The 22,869-nt window shown below is 35.1% G+C and overlaps 1 protein-coding gene across 1 annotated transcript; it reads right to left on the reverse strand.

The window, feature by feature from the left end:
- Positions 1-1,253: 1,253 nt before the first annotated feature.
- LOC110453555 (ATP-dependent RNA helicase cgh-1-like) lies at positions 1,254-22,867 on the reverse strand. The gene is made up of 11 exons (XM_021502536.1): positions 22,814-22,867; positions 21,994-22,227; positions 19,011-19,071; positions 18,284-18,518; positions 17,404-17,547; positions 16,901-16,995; positions 16,143-16,265; positions 9,263-9,391; positions 8,495-8,675; positions 7,228-7,381; positions 1,254-6,301 (listed from the first exon to the last, which is right to left on the reverse strand). Exons 2-11 carry the CDS (start codon positions 22,089-22,091, stop codon positions 6,142-6,144), a joined length of 1,380 nt encoding a protein of 459 aa, XP_021358211.1. The 5' UTR covers positions 22,092-22,227; positions 22,814-22,867; the 3' UTR covers positions 1,254-6,141.
- Between the last annotated feature and the right edge of the window lie 2 nt (positions 22,868-22,869).

The following is a 22,869-nucleotide window of genomic DNA, read 5'->3' on the forward strand; positions in this document are numbered from 1 at the left end:
AAACTAACAGACCAGTTTCTATTCCATTTCCCTCTACTAACATTGACCTTTCTTTTATCATATGATGGATTTCTCTATAGCTTTCTTGTTAGTATTCTTCAGAAACGAGTAAGTGCTAACATAGGCATCTCTGTTCCAAATATTTGAATTACTCTAATACAGAAAGATATTGCCCAAAATGCTGACTTGATAGTGGAGCAATAGTGCCATTGAGACTTTATCAGCCAGGATGTTACCGGTGCTTCCTCAGTCACTGGTGTAATGATTTTGTTGGTGTCAATGAAATGGTCTGTTGGTTTGATGAAAAAAAAACTGTTACCTGAACAGTAAATCAATGATAAACATCTCTCCTTTCTACTAGAATCTATGCCCGATGTGAAATAGGAACAAGCCATTTTAATCCAAAGGGATACAGTATTGAATAGAGCCGAAATACCTGAAAGTAATGAGTAACATCGACAAGCCTTTTTTCCTTTTCCCTCTTAATCGAACATCTCCCGTTTTAAAGCATACAGGAGAGAGAAAAGAAGATGTGAAGAAAGCACAAGTTACCTCCCTTGACATTTTGCACGAGCAAGAAATTTGGGCACATAGTTTGTTTTGAATTGACTAGCTAGCACTGATTGAAATGTAGCTATTTCAGTCTGGTATGCAAGAAAAAAACTACTTGCACAACAAAAGCCAGGCCCTTTTTTATAGAAAAAAATTGTTGCATGTCTCTACAATTTTACAAGATTTCTGTGTCAATATTGAGACATATTTTGATAATTACCCTTCAAGAAGCAGACACATAAGAGACAGGAAGTAATACTCTAGTTACACCTGTCAACAGGTCAAATGTTTAACAAACTATCATCTCTGTGCATTGTACATAAGACTCAAAATCAGGATCACTGCCTCTAGAAAACATCAAATGATGGATCAACATTGAACTTAACCTTGCCAAATACCTGACCACTACATACAGCTGCCTTTGTGGTTTTAAAATTTTACAAGTTCACAACTTGTCATCTTAATCCAGGTCCTGCATTCTCAGCCTATCAGTAGATTTAAATACTTCAAATAAAAGTTGGACTTTCTTATTACATATAAAACAGGAATACTTAAATAAATCTTTCAAAATCACCCAATGTATTGAACAAGTTTTTCTAATAAATACCCCCACCCCTCTACCTCCATCGTCCTTAAATCTTATGTAAAAAAAAAGTGCATTACTGTACATACAGAAATTGAAAAGCTGCAAGNCGACAAGCCTTTTTTCCTTTTCCCTCTTAATCGAACATCTCCCGTTTTAAAGCATACAGGAGAGAGAAAAGAAGATGTGAAGAAAGCACAAGTTACCTCCCTTGACATTTTGCACGAGCAAGAAATTTGGGCACATAGTTTGTTTTGAATTGACTAGCTAGCACTGATTGAAATGTAGCTATTTCAGTCTGGTATGCAAGAAAAAAACTACTTGCACAACAAAAGCCAGGCCCTTTTTTATAGAAAAAAATTGTTGCATGTCTCTACAATTTTACAAGATTTCTGTGTCAATATTGAGACATATTTTGATAATTACCCTTCAAGAAGCAGACACATAAGAGACAGGAAGTAATACTCTAGTTACACCTGTCAACAGGTCAAATGTTTAACAAACTATCATCTCTGTGCATTGTACATAAGACTCAAAATCAGGATCACTGCCTCTAGAAAACATCAAATGATGGATCAACATTGAACTTAACCTTGCCAAATACCTGACCACTACATACAGCTGCCTTTGTGGTTTTAAAATTTTACAAGTTCACAACTTGTCATCTTAATCCAGGTCCTGCATTCTCAGCCTATCAGTAGATTTAAATACTTCAAATAAAAGTTGGACTTTCTTATTACATATAAAACAGGAATACTTAAATAAATCTTTCAAAATCACCCAATGTATTGAACAAGTTTTTCTAATAAATACCCCCACCCCTCTACCTCCATCGTCCTTAAATCTTATGTAAAAAAAAAGTGCATTACTGTACATACAGAAATTGAAAAGCTGCAAGTAATCATTCTATTTAACTAAAGCCTTAAGTTCATAATTTATTGAAATATATCTCCTGCATTTTAATGTAGAATGTATCTACATCTTGAAAGTTCCTTTTTATAACCTTTGTCAATACTACAGTATATTGACTAATATAATATCATCAATAAACAATCCTAAAAATGTTATATATTATGGCCCACATGTTCACCTGCTGGTGGGGAGGGGATCCTTTCTATTTTCTTCATTCCATACCCTGAACAAGAGCACAGATTAAATTATGTAACTAGATCAAATCATATTTTGCTGCTATTGTGGTGTCAACATCATTCCACTTTTTCCTAATGAAGTCAGAAATTTACAATTATCTTACCAATATCATCCCCAATAAACTGCAAAACTTTTATTGCAATTTATATAAAAAGAAATTAACATAAGAAATATGCAAACAAAACTCCACAAAATGATCCAATACACTACTTTCTTGATTCAAGTCATAATTCTTCACAACAGATCAAATACACTACCTGCATGGCAGCATATTTTGTAGTTAATTCAGCTCACAACACTCAACATCAAACACTGAACACTCATTCCTCATGAACACAGCCATTTATCAGCACGGTTACATCTCTATGGTCCTACACATTCCTTATATACCACAGCACGCTCGCTCTCATTCTACATATCCCTGCACTTTTTAACTGAGCACAGAACAATCTCCTTTTCAGGAAACTGACCAGAAGTTTTGCATTTATTAATTAAATGTGTAGTTTTGTTTTGGCATTCGCGTCAAAGGTCAGGTATGGCTAACTCCTCTTTAATAAAGAGCCCTTTGACATGGCCCTATCACTTTTGAGTTAATGAGACGATCCTGGCGGCCATTTTAGTTTGGGCAGGTCCAGGCGGAGACTAAGCGGTCCCCCTAGGTGTGTGTGAAAGCTGCCTGTAAACGATGCCAGTTTCTATCTGGACTTATGAGAGGAGGACAGGCTAGGAGGTCGTGGGGACGGCAGCATGCAACATTCTCCACAACTCCTTCCACAGCCAGCAACTCTCCTACACTGCTGCAATGGTACACACAAATGTCTTTCGTTAAGTTATTGATGCACTTGCACATTATCCTCAAAATGTCCCAGTCCGAGGTGGAGCGACTCCAAACGACCACACAGTGCTTGAATATTTCCATTGTCCACTTTTTGTATTTAGGAATTAAGACAACCACTCAATTTCTTTCAGGTTTCTTCAAATTTTACAGCTTTTAAACTTTTTAAGGTTGAAGTTTCTCGTCTTTTTAGCTTTGCATGGCCAAACTGTTTATGGAGAAATGCACAAAGCACTCACTTCCTTTTGCCATTACTTTTAGCTATACCAGATTGATAATAGTCAGGAATACATGTGTCAGCACTGACCAATTGTAAAATCTGGTTATATTCTTCACCTAGGCCACACTGCAGACATACTAATATGTAGAGGTCTTGGCAAGCAGGTAGTACACACTACTCCATCACATCAATGACGATTATGCCTAGAATACCGCTGGTCGTTGCATATCATGATTATTTCCAAATGACAATGTATAAATATAACTCTGTAGCGATCCCCGATGATGGATGTGATGACTATGTACAGACGCATGACACATTCTCTCCCACAATGCCAACTGACACAACACAAATATATCGCAACCAACCAAGTCAAACAATTACATTGTAAAAATACATTCTCATCACAAATATCTTCATATTTTATAATACATTGTGGTTTAGTGTCTTGACTGTATAACTCACGAGCAGCAAATGGGTTTACGAGTAAAAAGGCTGAAAATTGGATTTTTCTTATCCGTTCTACATTACATTACATTCTCTGATAAATGCACATCGGAAACTGTTTTCGCCGAGAATCAATCAAAATTTTCTAAGTTTTTTGTTTGAAACAGTTCTACGTTGCATCAGGTACAAACAATTGCTCTTCATAATTCAGTCTACCGACATGAAAATAGCTGCCATTTTTTCAAGTTTTATAAGACATTTTATGAAGTTTGCAAAAAAACCGCATAACATGCTTAATTCAAATAATCAAAAAAGGTAAGCCTTTGAATAAGTCCATATACCAGAGTCTAGACAGAATTAGTTCTTATTAAAAACAGCATCACAGAGTCCAGAATCTGATATTAGTCATCAGAATAGGCTGGAAATGATTTCGTAATCAGGAACAGTGATGACTGTAGTCTTTGAGAAAAAGCATTACTCTCCAGTTTCTCTACAGGGACCAACTATACACAAATGTTTTCATTAAAAGTTGCTAGCAAATTTTGCTTTCTATTCATCAACTTGGAACTGCCAATTTTTTTTTTCATGTGTCAATATTATAGCATGTGACCATTTGAACAGTTATTCTTTCAAAGTCAGATCCCTGTTTCAAAATTTAGCGAGAACAATGTACACCACTGCACAACATTTCTGATCTAAGCACATGCTGTTTTACTCCAGTGTATGCAAGTATTCACTTTGCCCATTGATATATTACCTTAACTACATCTGCTACAGCAAGAGAAAGGACCGAAACAATAAAAGGAAACCCAATTAAATAGAAAAAAGAAAAGAAAAACTAAATTGAAACTTTTAGCACTTATCTTAATATGGTTTATGGGAAATACTTGAGGAATTAAAAAGTTTCCAAAAGTTTCTTAAACTCTCTGCACACACAATTTATTACAATATATGACAGAATTTCCAGATATTGCAATAAGAAAGCTCTCGACATCCACTTCTTTTCTTATTGAGTAATTTTCTTCCATTATGATTAATAGGACTTGGTTGGGTAATATACAGAATCATAACCAATCAGCCATATTTCAAACCCAATAGTCAAGACAGTACACCACCGTATTACAAATTCTACATTGTAACATTCTCACAAAACTAATCTTTCTCTCTCGTATTCATTTCTAGTACACATTTACTCTCATGGTTTCTATGGTGGCGATATGAGTTGGCAGTAGTGGAAGGGGTTCTACATCAACGAGCTGGCAAAGTGACAGCTTCATCCAACAACAAACCATCACTGACAAAATGTTCACTTAACAAAACAATTGTCCTCCCTGGACAAACACTGATATGACGGTTGCTGCTAAGCACCTCCCAAAACAGGTACGGCTGACCTGCCTAAAACTGTACAAAATCATAACATTTATTATACATTTTCATCACTATTATCAACATCCCAAATCCTCAGCATTTTGTCTTGATATCCGACAAGCCAAAAACTGGCCTACAACCCACTTAACTTCACCTTCAATATCATGCTGCTTTACATTTGAATTCTGAGTGTTATTGGTTTCAGCATTTTGCTTTCTTGTCAAAATGTTGACAAGCATTGTCCTGTTTAATATTCTCAAAATATATATTTCAACTCAGTTTGATTCTTTTGTATATCGCATAGATATCATTCTTTCTGATTTTTTCTTCGTAATTTGTTAGATAAAAAATTAAAATAAAAAATTGAACAAAATCGAGAGAGCATGAAAAAAAGACATCATCTGACAAAATGCTGAGAACGTCGTTAATGTTAAGTTATAGGAGCACTTATTTATCTAGGCAATACACACTAAAGAATTCTCTGTCTAGATAAAATGAAAGGAGCACTACTTTTTTGTTGGACAAAAACTCTTTGAATACCACTATCCTCATCGAGCACAGAAGTATGTATAAGGAGGGGGAATCCACCGTGGCTATGATGTGATGGCCTTAAAAGTACTTTTTTGCCTAGTGGTTCACCCCTCAGATCGGATGTAAACCTATTTGGCAACAATCGTCATCCTTCAGCTGTTTGTTATCCAGAACAGGTCTAACAATCATTATATAGAAATCTGCAACAATCGTCATCCTTCAGCTGTTTTGTTATCCAGAACTGGTCTAACAATCATTATATAGAAATCTCTATATCATTAACGAACTGAAAAGACAGGATCAGCTCATCAAAATAACAAATATTTTGGTCAGAAGTAAATCTGCCACAATAATGCATCTACCAGGACACACAGCTGTCTGTATCACAGTTCAAAGCATGTTGGTGACCTAGAGAAGTATTGGTGAGATAGCAGTTTGGGGCGAGGTAAAGGCTGATCATTGTCCTCCCTTAGCCCCATGGGAGTTGTGCGGGACATCATCATCATCTTCATCCCTCTCCTGGTGGAACTCGGCCACATACAAGGATTTGTCTATATTCTTTGGGATTGGTTTGATCTCTGTGCCCAGCTCACTCTCAATTCTGTGTAATGAAAACCTACAAACAAAATGTTACAATACATTTAAAGATTTAGTATATTTCAAAAATTAATAAATTCAATTGTAGTAGACGCATGTCCTTGCACATATCCCAAAACGGTAGTAAAATCACATCTGGCAAAAAAACATCTCGGAACAAAATTAAGACAGGAAATATACACATTTAACAATTTTTACTATTATAAAAGGTACAGAATTAATGTTGCAGTGTTTTAGACAGGTTTATTTCTGCTATAGATCAGATCTCAGATTTTCATGTCTGGTGTTTATTATGTTCCGAGTGCTTAGTTCAACTTAGTTCAACTAACAGCACAACTGGTGAAAAAACTAGAACTGTAAGAACATTTTGCACTCTAGTTAAATTTGAAAATGTTGCTTTACATTTTCAAACAAAATGCAAAATGGTAATGTTTTATGCCTCTATTACAATGTTACGTTCTGGGAGAAAATGGAAAAAGATAAAAGTTTTAATTAGTTATGGTAAGACAGTCTCTGTATGAACAAGAAACACCCAAACCCCCCAACCACCTAGACACATCTTACCAAATTCTCACTTGCTAACAAGTCCAGATCATTGAAGTATCATTGGCAAAGTCTAGCCCATCACTATGTTTGGATAATTAGTAATAACACTCTAATTGAATATGTATATTAGGATAGAGATGATATTGGGTACACAATTTTATCATTCTTGAAAATATCACCTTCTGGGTTTTTATTTAAACATATAATGAGTTCTGATAATGGGTCTATCTCAGCAGTCCTAAAGAAAGCATTTCAAGTCATTATTCAAATAGACCTAAATTATAGGCATTAATATACCATCAAGGTGAAAACTGTTATGAATTGGAGTGTTTATCATATAAAATGTCCTGTCATATAAACTGACAGATGTGTCTAAGTAAGAACTAAATTGACAAGTACCTGTCATCGTAAGTAATGAGGTTGATGGCGACTCCAAGGTGGCCATACCGACCAGATCTACCAATCCTGTGGAGATATGTCTCTGCGTGCTTGGGGAAATCAAAGTTGATAACAACATTCACAGCCTGGATGTCAATTCCTCTCGTGAACAAATCTACAAAATAAAGAATCATTAATACACAAATGATTTATTGGTATCAGACTTGTCAAGAGGAATCTAAGAATTTACTAGAACTAGTTCTCAAGCCAAGCCCCAAACTAATACCACCCAAGGAAAAGCTCTTCATGTTCATAGATTAATGTCATTCACAATAAAAACTAGATTGCATAGTTAACATATTACCTTTTATATTGAAAGTGTTCAAAGTTTCCTTGAAACCTATGCATTGTTCTCAAAGAAATATTCGTATGTTTTACATAAAGGAACATGACTCTTCATTGAAAATTGGTTTGCAGGTGTAACAACTACTTTGCATATTGATAGTCTTCACTGAAATCTTGACATCCTCATCAGATTTCCCGAGAAAATAGTCAGACTTCTCATGTTCTGATATAAATGCCAGAAGTCACTTTGGATAATGAATGAGACATTGGGTCAAAAATATCATTTACATTGTTCTAGTGGGCAGTTACAATTTAAGAATGTCTCCCCAACCTTTTCCCCCCATACCGAATTCTGGAATATGATTATCCCTAACTGGATTTACCAGAGTACATCTAATTTGTTAAAAAAAAACTTACAATATTTCTACAGATAACATGTCTGTAAAATTCATTGTGCATGCAAGATTCCTACAGAGTCCCTGCCTGCAGTCTTACCCGAGCACACTAGATTCCTATAAAATCCCTGCCTGTAGTCTTACCCGAAACGTCGACAGAACACTGACTTCTGTCAGTGAGATGAAACCTGTAAGGGCGGATTCATGTAGGCGCAAAACCCGTCAACCAACCAATCTTACCCGAGCACACAAGATTCCTACAGAGTCCCTGCCTGAAGCCTTACCCGAGCACACTAGATTCCTACAGAGTCCCTGCCTGAAGCCTTACCCGAGCACACAAGATTCCTACAGAGTCCCTGCCTGCAGTCTTACCTGAGCACACTAGATTCTTAAAGAATCCCTGCCTGAAGCCTTACCTGAGCACACTAGATTCCTACAGAGTCCCTGCCTGAAGCCTTACCTGAGCACACTATAGTCCTACAGAGTCCCTGCCTGAAGCCTTACCTGAGTACACTAGATTCCTAAAGAATCCCTGCCTGGAGCCTTACCTGAGCACACTAGATTCCTACAGAGTCCCTGCCTGAAGTCATGGAAGACTCTGTTTCTGTGTTGCTGGTTCATCTTGGCGTGGATGTAGAAGCAAGAGTAACCAAGTTCTGTGATCTTTTTGGCTAGAAGTTCCACACGATTTGTGGAATTACAAAAGATGATGGACTGGTTGATTTGTAACTGAAAGTGAAAAGACACAAAATAACATTCAATACTGCTTATATGATCACCTACTGTGAGCTTAGCTCCATTTTTTTTTATTTTTTTTTTTTACATCAAATGATCATTCCCTCTTGAAAGATGCCTTTAACGGCTTTCCAATTATAAATACTCAAATAAGGGTTGGTTTCAAATAGGAATTTGCCCTATATGGTAACTGTCAAAATTAAGTTTTTAATCACCACAGATGATAGTTTTGTAAATTCTCAGATGTAGCATTACTGATTTCTCATGATTGGAATATAAGTTTACCTATGTTGTATGGATACCTAAAAGAGGCTGCTCCAAAGGGATTTTCCAAAGATGAATCAGCTCATTTAACATTACACTATTTATTCATAATGAAGGATAAGTAAAATACATAAAATATAATATATACAGTCATTTTAAAAGTATATCAGTTGTATTTGTCTTGAAATGAATACCATTACAATAGTAGAGGACTGTAGCAAAACTAATGCAATATTTTCACAACAGCAGTAGAAGTTGAAGCACAACAGTCAATATTACAAATTGCTGCAACAGTCTTCAATAATAGTATCACCCACCTTTGAGAACAGTGTGTTGAGACAGTGAACCTTCTGTTTCTCCTGAACAAAAGCATAATACTGGGTAACTCCCTTCAGCGTCAGCTCGTCCATCAAGTTGATTTCATAGGGGCTGTCGAGGTGCTTCCTCTGTAAGAAATTGTGATTTTTTTTAACAAGTCCAGCTAGAAAATCTTTTCTCTTTTAGTGATGCATGAAACGCCTCTTTCAATCAATTTTGATATTTAAAATAAAATAATTATCTCTCAAAAGAAACTCAGAAAAAGCTAAACTATCACTACATCAAAGCAGATTTATTCTTGTTTTGTCACAAATTAACTTAAATTCACCCTTGAAATTTCAAAATGAACTATTCCAACCTTTGAATTGGATGAGAGTTCAAAGGTGTCTTCAGGGGTGAATGAGTTAAATCCACCCCTCTATTATTTCATTGGTTTGTATTTATATATATATATATATATTCAATACCACAGTTGCTTGTTTCACAGCTCATTTCCAATTTCAGAACTTATTTAGAACATTTTAAAGTTTAATTGTATTTTCCCACATCAGAACAAGCATCATCAATACTATCAGAAGCAGAACTGAAATTGTTGTGTTCATCATATCTGTGGGAACTGTCTTGTTAAACAACACATCTTCATCAATTAATAATTTCATGACTTTCCACACAGCTTAGATTAGGGTAAACATATGTTGATATCTGCTCCATGATTAAATAACAGTTTGTTTTTAGTAGTTGATCACACTTAGTTCAAATTTCAAATTTTCAAATACATAAACAAGAGCAGCTAAACATATTTATATCAAACCAATCTCAGGGAACAAACAAAACTATTTAACTTTGTATACAGCATTCTTTTTTTAGAAGAGTGGACAATCTAATGTTCCCATGTCATCAGAACAAAGAATCATCATTCTGATCAGAAGCAGAACTGAAATTTGTGTATTCATCATGATTAATGGGAAGCAAAAGAAAATTAAGTTTGTTGTGTGTGATAATTGGGGAAAATTCTAAACTGAATTTCAATCCAATTAAACCTTTGAAACTCAAGCCAGCCCATGTTACACTGAAATTTGTACATTTTGAAAAGTAATCTGTGTAAGAACTAGATATAGATAGATATTACTTGTATTTGAGTTTGACATTTATTTAGCTTTTAAGTGTAACCTACAATATTATCTATGCCAGGTCTTTATTCTGAGAAACAAGTGATGAATCTGAATGAAAGACTAGAGACCTGTAAGATTTTTGATGGCACTCCTACAATTTTCTGAAAATACTGACATTTCAACATAGCGGGACCCATAGTTTTCAATAATTCAGTAGGAAGGACTCGACAACATTAAAGTAAATGAATTGCCGAGTAATTGCTAAAACTTGAATATTGTGATAACAGTTCATATTGAAATTTCCCCACATTCTCAGAACAAGAATCATCAATACTATCAGAAGCAGAACTGAAATTGTGGTGTTCATCATATCTGTGGGAACTGTCTTGCTAAAACAACAAATCTTGATCAATTAATATTTTCATCAATCGAAATATGAAAGACTACGAGACCTGTAAGATTTTTGATGGCACTCCTACAATTTTCTGAAAATACTGACATTTTAACATAGCGGGACCCAAAGATTTTATTAATCCAGTGGGAAGGACTTGACAACATTAAAGTAGATGAACTGCTGAGTAAAATTTGCTAAAACAACTTGAATACTCTGACGACAACAGTTCATATTGAATTTTCCCCACATTCTCAGAACAGGAATCATCAATACTATCAGAAGCAGAACTGAAATTGTTGTGGTCATCATATCTGTGGGAACTGTCCTGTTAAACAACACATCTTGCTCAATTAATAATTTCATGACTTCCATACAGCTTAGATTAGGGTAAACATATGTTGATATCTCCTCCATGATTATATAACAGTTTGTTTTCAGTAGTTGATCACACTTAGTTAAAATTTCAAATTTTCTAATACATAAACGAGAGCAGCTAAACATATTTATGTCAAACCAATCTCAGGGAACAAACATAACTATTTAACTTTGTATAAAGCATTCTTTTTTTAGAAGAGTGGACAATCTAATGTTCCCATGTCATCAGAACAAAGAATCATCATGCTGATCAGAAGCAGAACTGAAATTGTGGTGTTCATCATATCTGTGGGAACTGTCTTTGTAAAACAACAAATCTTGATCAATTAATATTTTCATGGATCGAAATATGAAAGACTACGAGACCTGTAAGATTTTTGATGGCACTCCTACAATTTTCTGAAAATACTGACATTTTAACATAGCGGGACCCAAAGATTTTATTAATCCAGTGGGAAGGACTTGACAACATTAAAGTAGATGAACTGCTGAGTAAAATTTGCTAAAACAGCTTGAATACTGTGACGACAACAGTTCATATTGAAATGTCCCCACATTCTCAGAACAAGAATCATCAATACTATCGGAAGCAGAACTGAAATTGTTCTGTTCATCATATCTGTGGGAACTGTCCTGTTAAACAACACATCTTGCTCAATTAATAATTTCATGACTTCCATACAGCTTAGATTAGGGTAAACATATGTTGATATCTCCTCCATGATTATATAACAGTTTGTTTTCAGTAGTTGATCACACTTAGTTCAAATTTCAAATTTTCAAATACATAAACAAGAGCAGCTAAACATATTTATATCAAACCAATCTCAGGGAACAAACATAACTATTTAACTTTGTATAAAGCATTCTTTTTTTAGAAGAGTGGACAATCTAATGTTCCCATGTCATCAGAACAAAGAATCATCATGCTGATCAGAAGCAGAACTGAAATTGTTGTGTTCGTCATATCTGTGGGAACTGTCCTGTTAAACAACACATCTTGCTCAATTAATAATTTCATGACTTCCATACAGCTTAGATTAGGGTAAACATATGTTGATATCTCCTCCATGATTATATAACAGTTTGTTTTCAGTAGTTGATCACACTTAGTTAAAATTTCAAATTTTCTAATACATAAACGAGAGCAGCTAAACATATTTATATCAAACCAAGCTCAGGGAACAAACAAAACTATTTAACTTTGTATACAGCATTCTTTTTTTAGAAGAGTGGACAATCTAATGTTCCCATGTCATCAGAACAAAGAATCATCATTCTGATCAGAAGCAGAACTGAAATTGTTGTGGTCATCATATCTGTGGGAACTGTCGTGTTAAAACAACAAATCTTGATCAATTAATATTTTCATGGATCGAAATATGAAAGACTAAGAGTCCTGTAAGATTTTTGATGGCACTCCTACAATTTTCTGAAAATACTGACATTTCAACATAGCGGGACCCATAGTTTTCAATAATTCAGTAGTAAGGACTCGACAACATTAAAGTACATGAATTGCCGAGTAATTGCTAAAACTTGAATACTGTGACAACAACAGTTCATATTGAAATGTCCCCACATTCTCAGAACAAGAATCATCAATACTATCAGAAGCAGAAATGAAATTGTTGTGTTCATCATATCTGTGGGAACTGTCGTGTTAAAACAACAAATCTTGATCAATTAATATTTTCATGAATCGAAATATGAAAGACTAAGAGTCCTGTAAGATTTTTGATGGCACTCCGACAATTTTCTGAAAATACTGACATTTTAACATAGCGGGACCCAAAGATTTTATTAATCCAGTGGGAAGGACTTGACAACATTAAAGTAAATGACTTGCCGAGTAATTGCTAAAACTTGAATATTGTGATAACAGTTCATATTGAAATTTCCCCACAGTCTCAGAACAAGAATCATCAATACTATCGGAAGCAGAACTGAAATTGTGGTGTTCATCATATCTGTGGGAACTGTCCTGTTAAACAACACATCTTGCTCAATTAATAATTTCATGACTTCCATACAGCTTAGATTAGGGTAAACATATGTTGATATCTCCTCCATGATTATATAACAGTTTGTTTTCAGTAGTTGATCACACTTAGTTCAAATTTCAAATTTTCAAATACATAAACAAGAGCAGCTAAACATATTTATATCAAACCAATCTCAGGGAACAAACATAACTATTTAACTTTGTATAAAGCATTCTTTTTTTAGAAGAGTGGACAATCTAATGTTCCCATGTCATCAGAACAAAGAATCATCATGCTGATCAGAAGCAGAACTGAAATTGTTGTGTTCATCATATCTGTGGGAACTGTCCTGTTAAACAACACATCTTGCTCAATTAATAATTTCATGACTTCCATACAGCTTAGATTAGGGTAAACATATGTTGATATCTGCTCCATGATTATATAACAGTTTGTTTTCAGTAGTTGATCACACTTAGTTCAAATTTCAAATTTTCAAATACATAAACGAGAGCAGCTAAACATATTTATATCAAACCAAGCTCAGGGAACAAACAAAACTATTTAACTTTGTATACAGCAAAGATGATGTATAGAAAATGTTTATCAGGGAGAAAATATGTTTGCTATAAGCAACAATTTGAAGAAGGGCCTCCAAAACTCGAGTCAGAACTTGTAACAGAGTGTGTCCAAAAATTATACTATTAAGCCTGTAAACTCATCAATTTTTGTAAAATTAACAGTTTAATACATTCCTTTTTTAGAAGAGTGGACAATCTAGTGTTCCCATGTCATCAGAACAAAGAATCATCATTCTGATCAGAAGCAGAACTGAAATTTGTGTATTCATCATGATTAATGGGAAGCAAAAGAAAATTAAGTTTGTTGTGTGTGATAATTGGGGACAATTCTAAACTGAATTTAAACCTTTGAAACTCAAGCCAGCACATGTTTCACTGAAACTTGTACATTTTGAAAAGTAATCTGTGCAAGAACTAGATATAAATAGATATTACTTGTATTTTACATTTATTAAGCTTTTAAGTGTAACCTACACTATTATCTATGCCAGGTCTTTATTCTGAGAAACAAGTGATGAATCTGAATGAAAGACTAGAGACCTGTAAGATTTTTGATGGCACTCCTACAATTTTCTGAAAATACTGACATTTCAACATAGCGGGACCCATAGTTTTCAACAATCCAGTGGGAATGAATTGCCGAGTAAAATTTACTAAAACAACTTTAATACTGTGACAACAGTTCATATTGAAATGTCCCCACATTCTCAGAACAAGAATCATCAATACTATCAGAAGCAGAACTGAAAATTTTGTGTTCATCATCATAAGTGGGAAATATTAAAGAAAAGAAGAGTCGATATCGAGCGAGCTTTGTTAACAAGTCAAGGGATATGCCAGGGATCATGGGCACAGTATTAATCAGGAAAGGTAACAGCAGCATCCAAACATAAATAGAACCCAGTGTTTACCTCAGATCAGGTCTTATTTAGAATTACCATTGATGTTTCAAGAAGCAAGAAGTTCCACTAAATAATTCCCATACCATCAGAACAAGAATCATCAAGGACTTCAGAAGCAGAACTGATATTTGGTATTCATCATGTATATGGGAAAGTTGGCTTTGGTGCTAGTTTATTCTTTCAGATGGACTTTTAGTTCTCAAATAGAATGTGAGTATAAGTATTTCAACACAAATCTAAATTTTACACGACGGGTGAGCACTGAAACATTTTTAACTCATTCACCCCTGAAATTTCTTAATGAACTATTTCAACCTTTGAATTGGATGAGTTCAAATGTGTCTTCAGGGGTGAATGAGTTAAGTCACTCGATTTGTGAACCTGTGTCGTAATATTCTTTTATATATAGTAATTGTATATGATAAACAGGATTAAAGAGCATTACAAAAACACGTAAATAATTGTGAAGGTCCAAAATATGTTCACCTAATGGTAATGCATTACTAGAGATATGGCGAGTCTGTACCAAAATTTATTGATACATTTTTAATCTTCCTTGTTCTACAATTTCCAACAGACTCCCAAGTCCGTGTTGCTAGTGTGAATGCTTTACATGAGCTAATTTAGCAACCAACCTTTAAGGGTTGAGGGCATTTTAGAGCGCAAGCTAAGAACTTGGTAACAACCTGCACAATATCTTCGTATTCAAGAAAATTTTCCCAGGCCATATGAATGTTTGTTTCTGCTTTCCCCGTCTCCTCTCAACCTTTTTACAGCTGAGCCTACCCTTCTAATTTTCACAATTTTAGGCAAGCATTGCGAGATTCAGAAAAAGCCTTTTGTTAATAAATTAAAAAGTTTTGTCAGTCCACCTACTTTTGGAGTAATTTTGCAGAGCCAAAAACTGAAACAAAATTACTAGGTCATTTGGTTGGCCTTACTGTTCAGCTGGACCAGATACCATGTAATATAACATCTATGTTCCTGGCATTATCCCTACTAGTAGTTCCTGGCATTATCCCTACTAGTTATCACCGTTACTTTTACAAGTTTGTGACAAAGCCATTTCTTACTTGCAGCAAAAACACATTTAGCCAAAAAAGGAAAATTATCATTTAAAAGGAAACAACAGCAAACAAACGAAAAATTGACAGACAGACATCAACGTAAAAGTAAAAGTAGCTTAAATCAACTAAATCATTCCCATACCATCAGAACAAGAATCATCAAAAACTTCAGAAGCAGAACTGATATTTGGTATTCATCATGTATATGGGAAATATTTGGTTGCAAACAACTTTCAAACAAGGGAACCCCATAATCATTAACCAAATATTTGGTTGCCTACAACTTTCATACAAGGGAACCCCATAATCATTAACCAAATATTTGGTTGTCAACATATTTTATATTAGGGAACCCCATGATCATTAATCAGATATTAAAATGACTTGCATTGGTTTCTGGAAACACCAAAACAATGATCAAATTTAAATTCCTTTTTCCAATTGATATATTTTAGATACCCACCATGAACTGCTCAACGCTGAGAGGGAAGGTAGCAGAGTACAGGAGTATTTGTCTGTTGTTGGGTAGGTGGCTGATAATGTTGTCCAACATCCCCTTGAAATCCTGAGACAGCAGTTTGTCCGCCTGGAACAGAAACAATGGATTGTGATTGCTTTGAGCTATGGTCTGGGATACTAATAGCTATACTATTAGTTCTCTTAAAGATTTCATCCTTAAAAAAAATCAAATTGCCAGATAACTCCCTGTTACAACAAATAATTCATTAATAGTAATGGCACTATGTAATTATATTGTTAATTTGGTTTTTAGAGTTAGCTTTTAGAATGACATTTCTAACTTTGTTGATTTTTTAAACAAATGACAACAGCTCCATATATCTCTCAGTTTTCCCAATGCCATCAGAATAGTGAATCATCATTGCTTTCAGAAGCAGAACTGATAATTTGGTATTCATCATCACAGGGAACAAACTGAATTGTTTATAAATGATAAGAGCATATACTTCGGCTGGTATCAACAAATTTATTTCTAGTATTTGTAGGCAGACTTGCACCCCAAAAATCAACTAGAATTGTCCAAAGTGAACTAAAGCATACTGTGATATAATTTTGTCCGAGTAGACAACTGAGCACTGTTTATCAACAAATGATCCAAGTCTATGGTTTGTTGTTATGTTCTAGAACCTGTAAACTGAATAACTAGAATCAGTTTTGTTTTTCTGTAATTTGTAACCGGTTTTTACGTAATGCGCAACAAACCTCATCCAGAACAAGCATGCCACATTTTCCAATCTTCACTAATCGTTTGTTCATCAAGTCTAGAATTCTGCCGGGTGTGGCAATGATAATGTGGACTGAAAACAAATGTGAAGGACACATCAATTTAAACGTTTGTCTTAGTTAATATTCCTGAAATAAGCATTGAAGACCTGTACTTTTCATGAAGAAGCTAACAAAATCAGTCGCAATCTGAACAGTATATTCATAAAACATGCACATGAAATAAAACTTTGAACAATGGATCATGAAACATTCTAACACACTTTGATCATTACCTGAAAGACTAGAGGTTTTTGCTATACACTTGTTTATATAGTACTGAATCAATTAATTCTTCAGTATCTCCTCAACTGCAAACAAGGCCCTAAACATGTTTTTTTGAGGCTATAGTAACACAACACTGTGTTGACGACTCTAGATTTTCAGTACACTCATCCACAAATTAAAAAAACACTTATTATACAATACAATCCTGCCCTTACCAGGTTCATATAATCTCATTATGTCGTCCTTAAGGTTGGTTCCTCCTGTTGTGACCATCACTTTACATCCAATGTGTTTACTTATCTCAATACAAATCTGACTGGTCTGTAGAGCCAACTCTCGGGTGGGAACTATCACAAGGGCTGCAACAATAAAACATGCTCTCCTTTTCACAAATAACCATGGGTTCAAATTTAAAGTTATCTATAGAAAATATTTTATAGCACAACTGACTTGTGTCTTTTCTACTTAAATTTTATAACAGCCTGTTCCTTCATGAATTGGGAAAATGTAGCATTATTTTCGTTGATTTGGGAACATATTTCTCAATATTTCTTTTTTTTTGGAAAAATACAGCACTTTCTTGCTAGGGAAACAGCCCGTTTTTGGATGTAAAACTAGGCCAAGAATATCGCTGGCTGACCAGTTATTATGATATATTTCAAGATCTTGTTGATTTTTTTATAAAGAATTTGACTTGGACCCTACCAAGAACACTGCTGCACGAAATACCATGTTAGAATTATAATTAACATGTTTTCCCAATCCATCAAAACAAATTATCAATGCCTTCAGAAGCAGAACTGGAATTGTGTTTTCATCATCAATGGGGATATGTAAATAAAATATAGATGAATTGCAATCCTTTAAGTGGATTTTGATCAGGCCAGCATTTTTTTTTACAATTTTAGAGCAGAGATCTATACATCGTAGTAGTCAATTTTGTCAAAACAAAGCTCTCATATAGTGTTCTTTATTTGAACTTATACAACACCCCTGTTGATAAACAAAAGATATTTACAAGAGTTTTGTTTGAATGTACTTATACATTTTGGCGATCAGCTTTTAATGAGAATACTGACTGGATGTGTTACATACCTTGTACCTCGTTGCGACCGGTGTCACATCTTTCTATGATTGGAATGGTGTATGCACCAGTCTTTCCAGTACCATTCTTAGCTCGAGCTAGAATGTCGCGCCCTGTAAGGGCAATGGGGATGCTTGCTTCTTGAATGGGTGATGGTTGTTCCCAGCCCTTCTCAAATATACCCATAAGGAGTTCCCTTTTCAGACAAAAGTCCTCAAACTCATTTCCTTTCGTGTTTGTAACATCCTGCATTGACAGACAAGTTTTGATTAACAATTGGGATCTACTATATATTTCACATAATTGTTGGTTTGTTTGCTTGATCTGGATAATAAACCCAAGTTAAAATCAATATTCCTTACCAGTCTTCCACAATATGGATATATATAAAGCCTAAACATTTTTGCAGTACATTTGTTTTTTGGTAAAACCATGATTAACTAAAAGCAAATCATGGCTTGTATACATGTACTAAATGCAGTTTAACTGACGAAACACCAATCAAACATTTCAAATATTAACCAGTTTTTTATTATTGCATTTCAAGACACGAACTTATAGATTACACAATTACTAACCATTTAGGTTTTGTAAGCTTCAAATATCAAACTTTCATAAAATACCAAGCATTCATTATTTGAAGAACCCGAATTTTTCACTGTCAGAGCACACAGTTGGGCCCATTATTGTGTTTTACCCGATTACAAATGTACAGCAATTTCTCTAGTTTATACTTACAGTAGTCTTTAAACGGGTATCTTTAGGAGGAAGATTCAATTTACTCTTCCATCCCTGGTCACTGAAAACATATACAAGAACATGTTGACAAAGTCATGACTACTGTAATATGAGCAAGAGCTGTTCCCGAAATAGCTATACGGGAGGGGTAGGGCACACATCAAATACAAGTAGTAAATTCATGAAATGCAAATGTTTTTCTATTATTTCCAGTAGATCAGTTTTCTTCCATGATCTGCTGCTGTTGAAGTGACATGCAATTATTATGACAAGGGAATCCCCTATCTTTACCCTAGGGCAAGACAAGATATTTATCTTATCCTGGACAGGTTTATCCACTTTTACAGGTGCAATTTTAATTGAATCTTTCACCCCCTTGGGGGTGAGACAGGGTAATCTTAACCCGAGGGTTGAGATCACCCGTCTCACTCCCAAGGGGGTGAATGATTATTTTTCTCTTATCCTGTTTACACTTGTATTTTATATCTACGTTACATCAATGCAAGACAATGTTGATGTGATGCGCCTGAATTGTCGATGTGACGCCATTGTATTGTTGCCGTGACGTCATGGTAGTGTTGCTATGACGTCATAAAATTGTTGAGAACATGCAAAGAACATGTGTAGCTTGTCTCAACCCTAGGGTGAGATAAGAAAATCTCACACCGGTAAAATGGTGGATATCCCTGTCCAGGGTAAGAGAAACCCTCGTCTCACCCTAGGGTTGAGATGGGGGTGTTCCCCTATTCATAACAATGGTACATGCATTACGTCAATAATCCATCAACATCATGTCAACCCTGAATTTAGCCTGTAATGTAAACATTACAATGTGTTTATGATACACAATGGGGGAAAAGGTGAAGAGAAAAAGAATCATTCACCCCACCCCCTGCGATAGAGATATAGAGGAAAGATTCTCTAGTAGCCAAACATGTTGCAAAGCAGAGATATTCTATTAATCTTTCCCTTAACAGAGGTTTGGATATCTGATGTGTGCGTGTGGTGTGGGGGGTGGGGGGAGAAAATGCTTACCTTTTAAAATTTCTGTCCCAAGCAAACTAACAAAAGCAGGACAAATTGGAGTTGTTGCAATATTGTTTTGCTTATTTTGAGACAAACTATGAGCAAACAGGGAGTGATTCTGATGTGTAGATTTGCCAAAACTAAACTTTTGGGTCATATTTCCTTACTGCCTTCATACCTTCTATGTCTATTAAAAGTGGGAATTGACCCAAATTCTTAAAGACGACTATCAAAATCACTTCAAGAGTACAAACATGATTTTGTCCAAAAATTTTAGGAAATAGGATATGTCTTTTCTGTAGCAAGGTACTCACATCTATCACTTGAGCTAATATACAATCAGTCTGGAGATCCCATTACCTCAATAATAGTATGTCCCTTCTAAATACGAAAATCCTGTACATTTGGACTGTCGTCAGGTTGGGAACAACGGTGCACATGGGTAATAATCCTGCATTTGGGTAACAATTTTAACCCTTAGGCTGCTACATTGATTTCTATGTAAAGGGACACCATTGCTGAATTAATTATTGAAATTTAAATTAATTTACTTGATTTTTCAAATGTGCATAACTTGGAAAAAATTTGTTATATGTGAAAAAAAGTTGTATGAAAATTGTTTGTTGTTGTCTCTAGCTTATATTGACATTTTCAATTCTAAAGTTGCTTCAGTATTTACCTGTACAGGTGGTAATAAAGGTAAGAAAATGTTAAACTTTTAATTAATGGGATTTAAGCAAGAGAAAGATCATTTTAAAATTATTTCTGTCCGCAAATGGGATTGGCAAATGATAACAGAGATTATAAACTTCATTTTTGACATAAGACGCTGTAATTTACACGGAGATTCTCAGGTAAAAAGGTCAGGTATTTCGTAAAGAATTGCATGTGATTTTCTACCGGTTTCAGGTCGCCATTCAATACATTTACTGTCACAGTCGGCATATAGATATATCTTAGCTACGGTCTAGTTTATGATTAAATCACCGATAAAAAGTTTGAAGAAATAAATCGGTTCAAAACGTATCAATGTCAATGTTCAATTCGGCCTCACCTGCAGACAACATGTGCGCCTCGGTCCGCCGATATTTTCCTGTTTGCGTAGGGCACAAAGCCGTTTATTGGAAAGTAACATATTATGTTACACCGAAGTATTTCCACATCAACCAAGTCAAACCCTTCAAAACCTTTATCATCGTAGGTGACGTTGGGGAATAAATGTTTACCATCATATTCATCGCTTCAATCTACACGTCCGCCATTTTTATGATGTTTTTTTAAATTTGAAATTCTCTCGCACACCTTTGGTTATTACTAGCGTACACTGCCGTGAATATCGAAAGTAATGACAAAACAACCAATCAGAAGCCTTCTACTATACACGTTCGGGTTTGGTATAGCAACAACCCGACTTCACACTTCCTGGCTACCGATCAAAACCTTCAGACCGAGAAACGACATATGCCGTGCATAGCACTGACGGCCCGACTTTTCAAAACAGGATATGCCGTGCGTAGCAGCCTAAGGGTTAATACTGAAATGGGGAATAAATTGAAAGAAAAACACACAAAGTTATTCTAAACACTTTGACCAAAAAAGGGCATTATACTTTCAACTAAATCCAATAAATTACATTTGTGCACAAACAAAAATCAATTCTGATGTCTTGACTTTTGTGAAAAGGCACAAAAAGGAGAAACTATATCACTGGCTTTGTTCTCCATCGTCTCTAGTGTGTAGGTAATGGGACCATCCAGTGCAAATGTGACATAGCTACTCTACAACACACTATAAGCAATGAATGAGGGCGATGTAAATTCAGAAAATTTAGGCAACTGAATTAACATATTTTCAACAAATGCCCTTACCCAAATGCAAGATTATAACCCATATGCACCCAGCCTGTTCAACTCTAATATTATGGTGCACTGCAGGGCTTGCTATATATGTAACTTACCTATTACCATCGCTGTTGCCAGATTTGATCCCATCCATTGCCATCGGAATGGAGTGATGATGATTACTCGAGTTTTGATCAACTTTGGCAGTTGCCATGTCGCAAATTTAACATTCAATATAAAAATGATGATGAAACCTCAATATTCAACGGAGTTAGCTCGTTTTACAACGAAAATGGTACGCAATAAGCAAATTCAATTTCATGTGTTGATTTGAAGAAAATCTTCAGGATCTGAAAAACAAAGAACATTTGTAAACAACCCTGTTCTACTGAATTTCATTGAAGCAACGTTTAGAATTCAACCAGGTTAAAACTAAAAATCGACATGTAAATATGACCAATAAACCGAGTTGTCATTCTGTTTAAACAGAACTTAGTACATATATGCAAATTTAAACCAAATTCGAGTAGTGAAGGGGCACCGTTTTCAGCGTGATCTCCCCTTGATTTCATTCCCACATTCAAAACGTCGGTTCGGATATATTGTTACTTTTTTAAAATTGGTTTCTGAACGACTCTCAAAACAGACAACAGAACACAATTTCAATTGAATTGCAGGAAGGAACCCTACCGACATGAGCAATGAACTATAATCACGAGAACATACAATGGGTGAAATACACATATCTTAGATCAAAACACAGGAGAAAGTTCAAGTTTACATACGAATCTCGTATCTATGTGAACCACGAATAAATTTAATTTTGGATAGAGTGGATTTTAAAATATTAATAGAACACAAATAATGCATGGAGACCATTATAGGTAGATTCATGAGAGTGATGTTAGTCGATTGACTATCTATCAACAAACCTACCGCCGCAGTATCCAAAATGGCCGGAATCGGTAGGGGGCGCTGAAGACGCCGTAACA

This window comes from Mizuhopecten yessoensis, unplaced genomic scaffold (genome assembly GCF_002113885.1).
Source record: "Mizuhopecten yessoensis strain PY_sf001 unplaced genomic scaffold, ASM211388v2 scaffold855, whole genome shotgun sequence".
Lineage (NCBI taxonomy): Eukaryota > Metazoa > Mollusca > Bivalvia > Pectinida > Pectinidae > Mizuhopecten > Mizuhopecten yessoensis.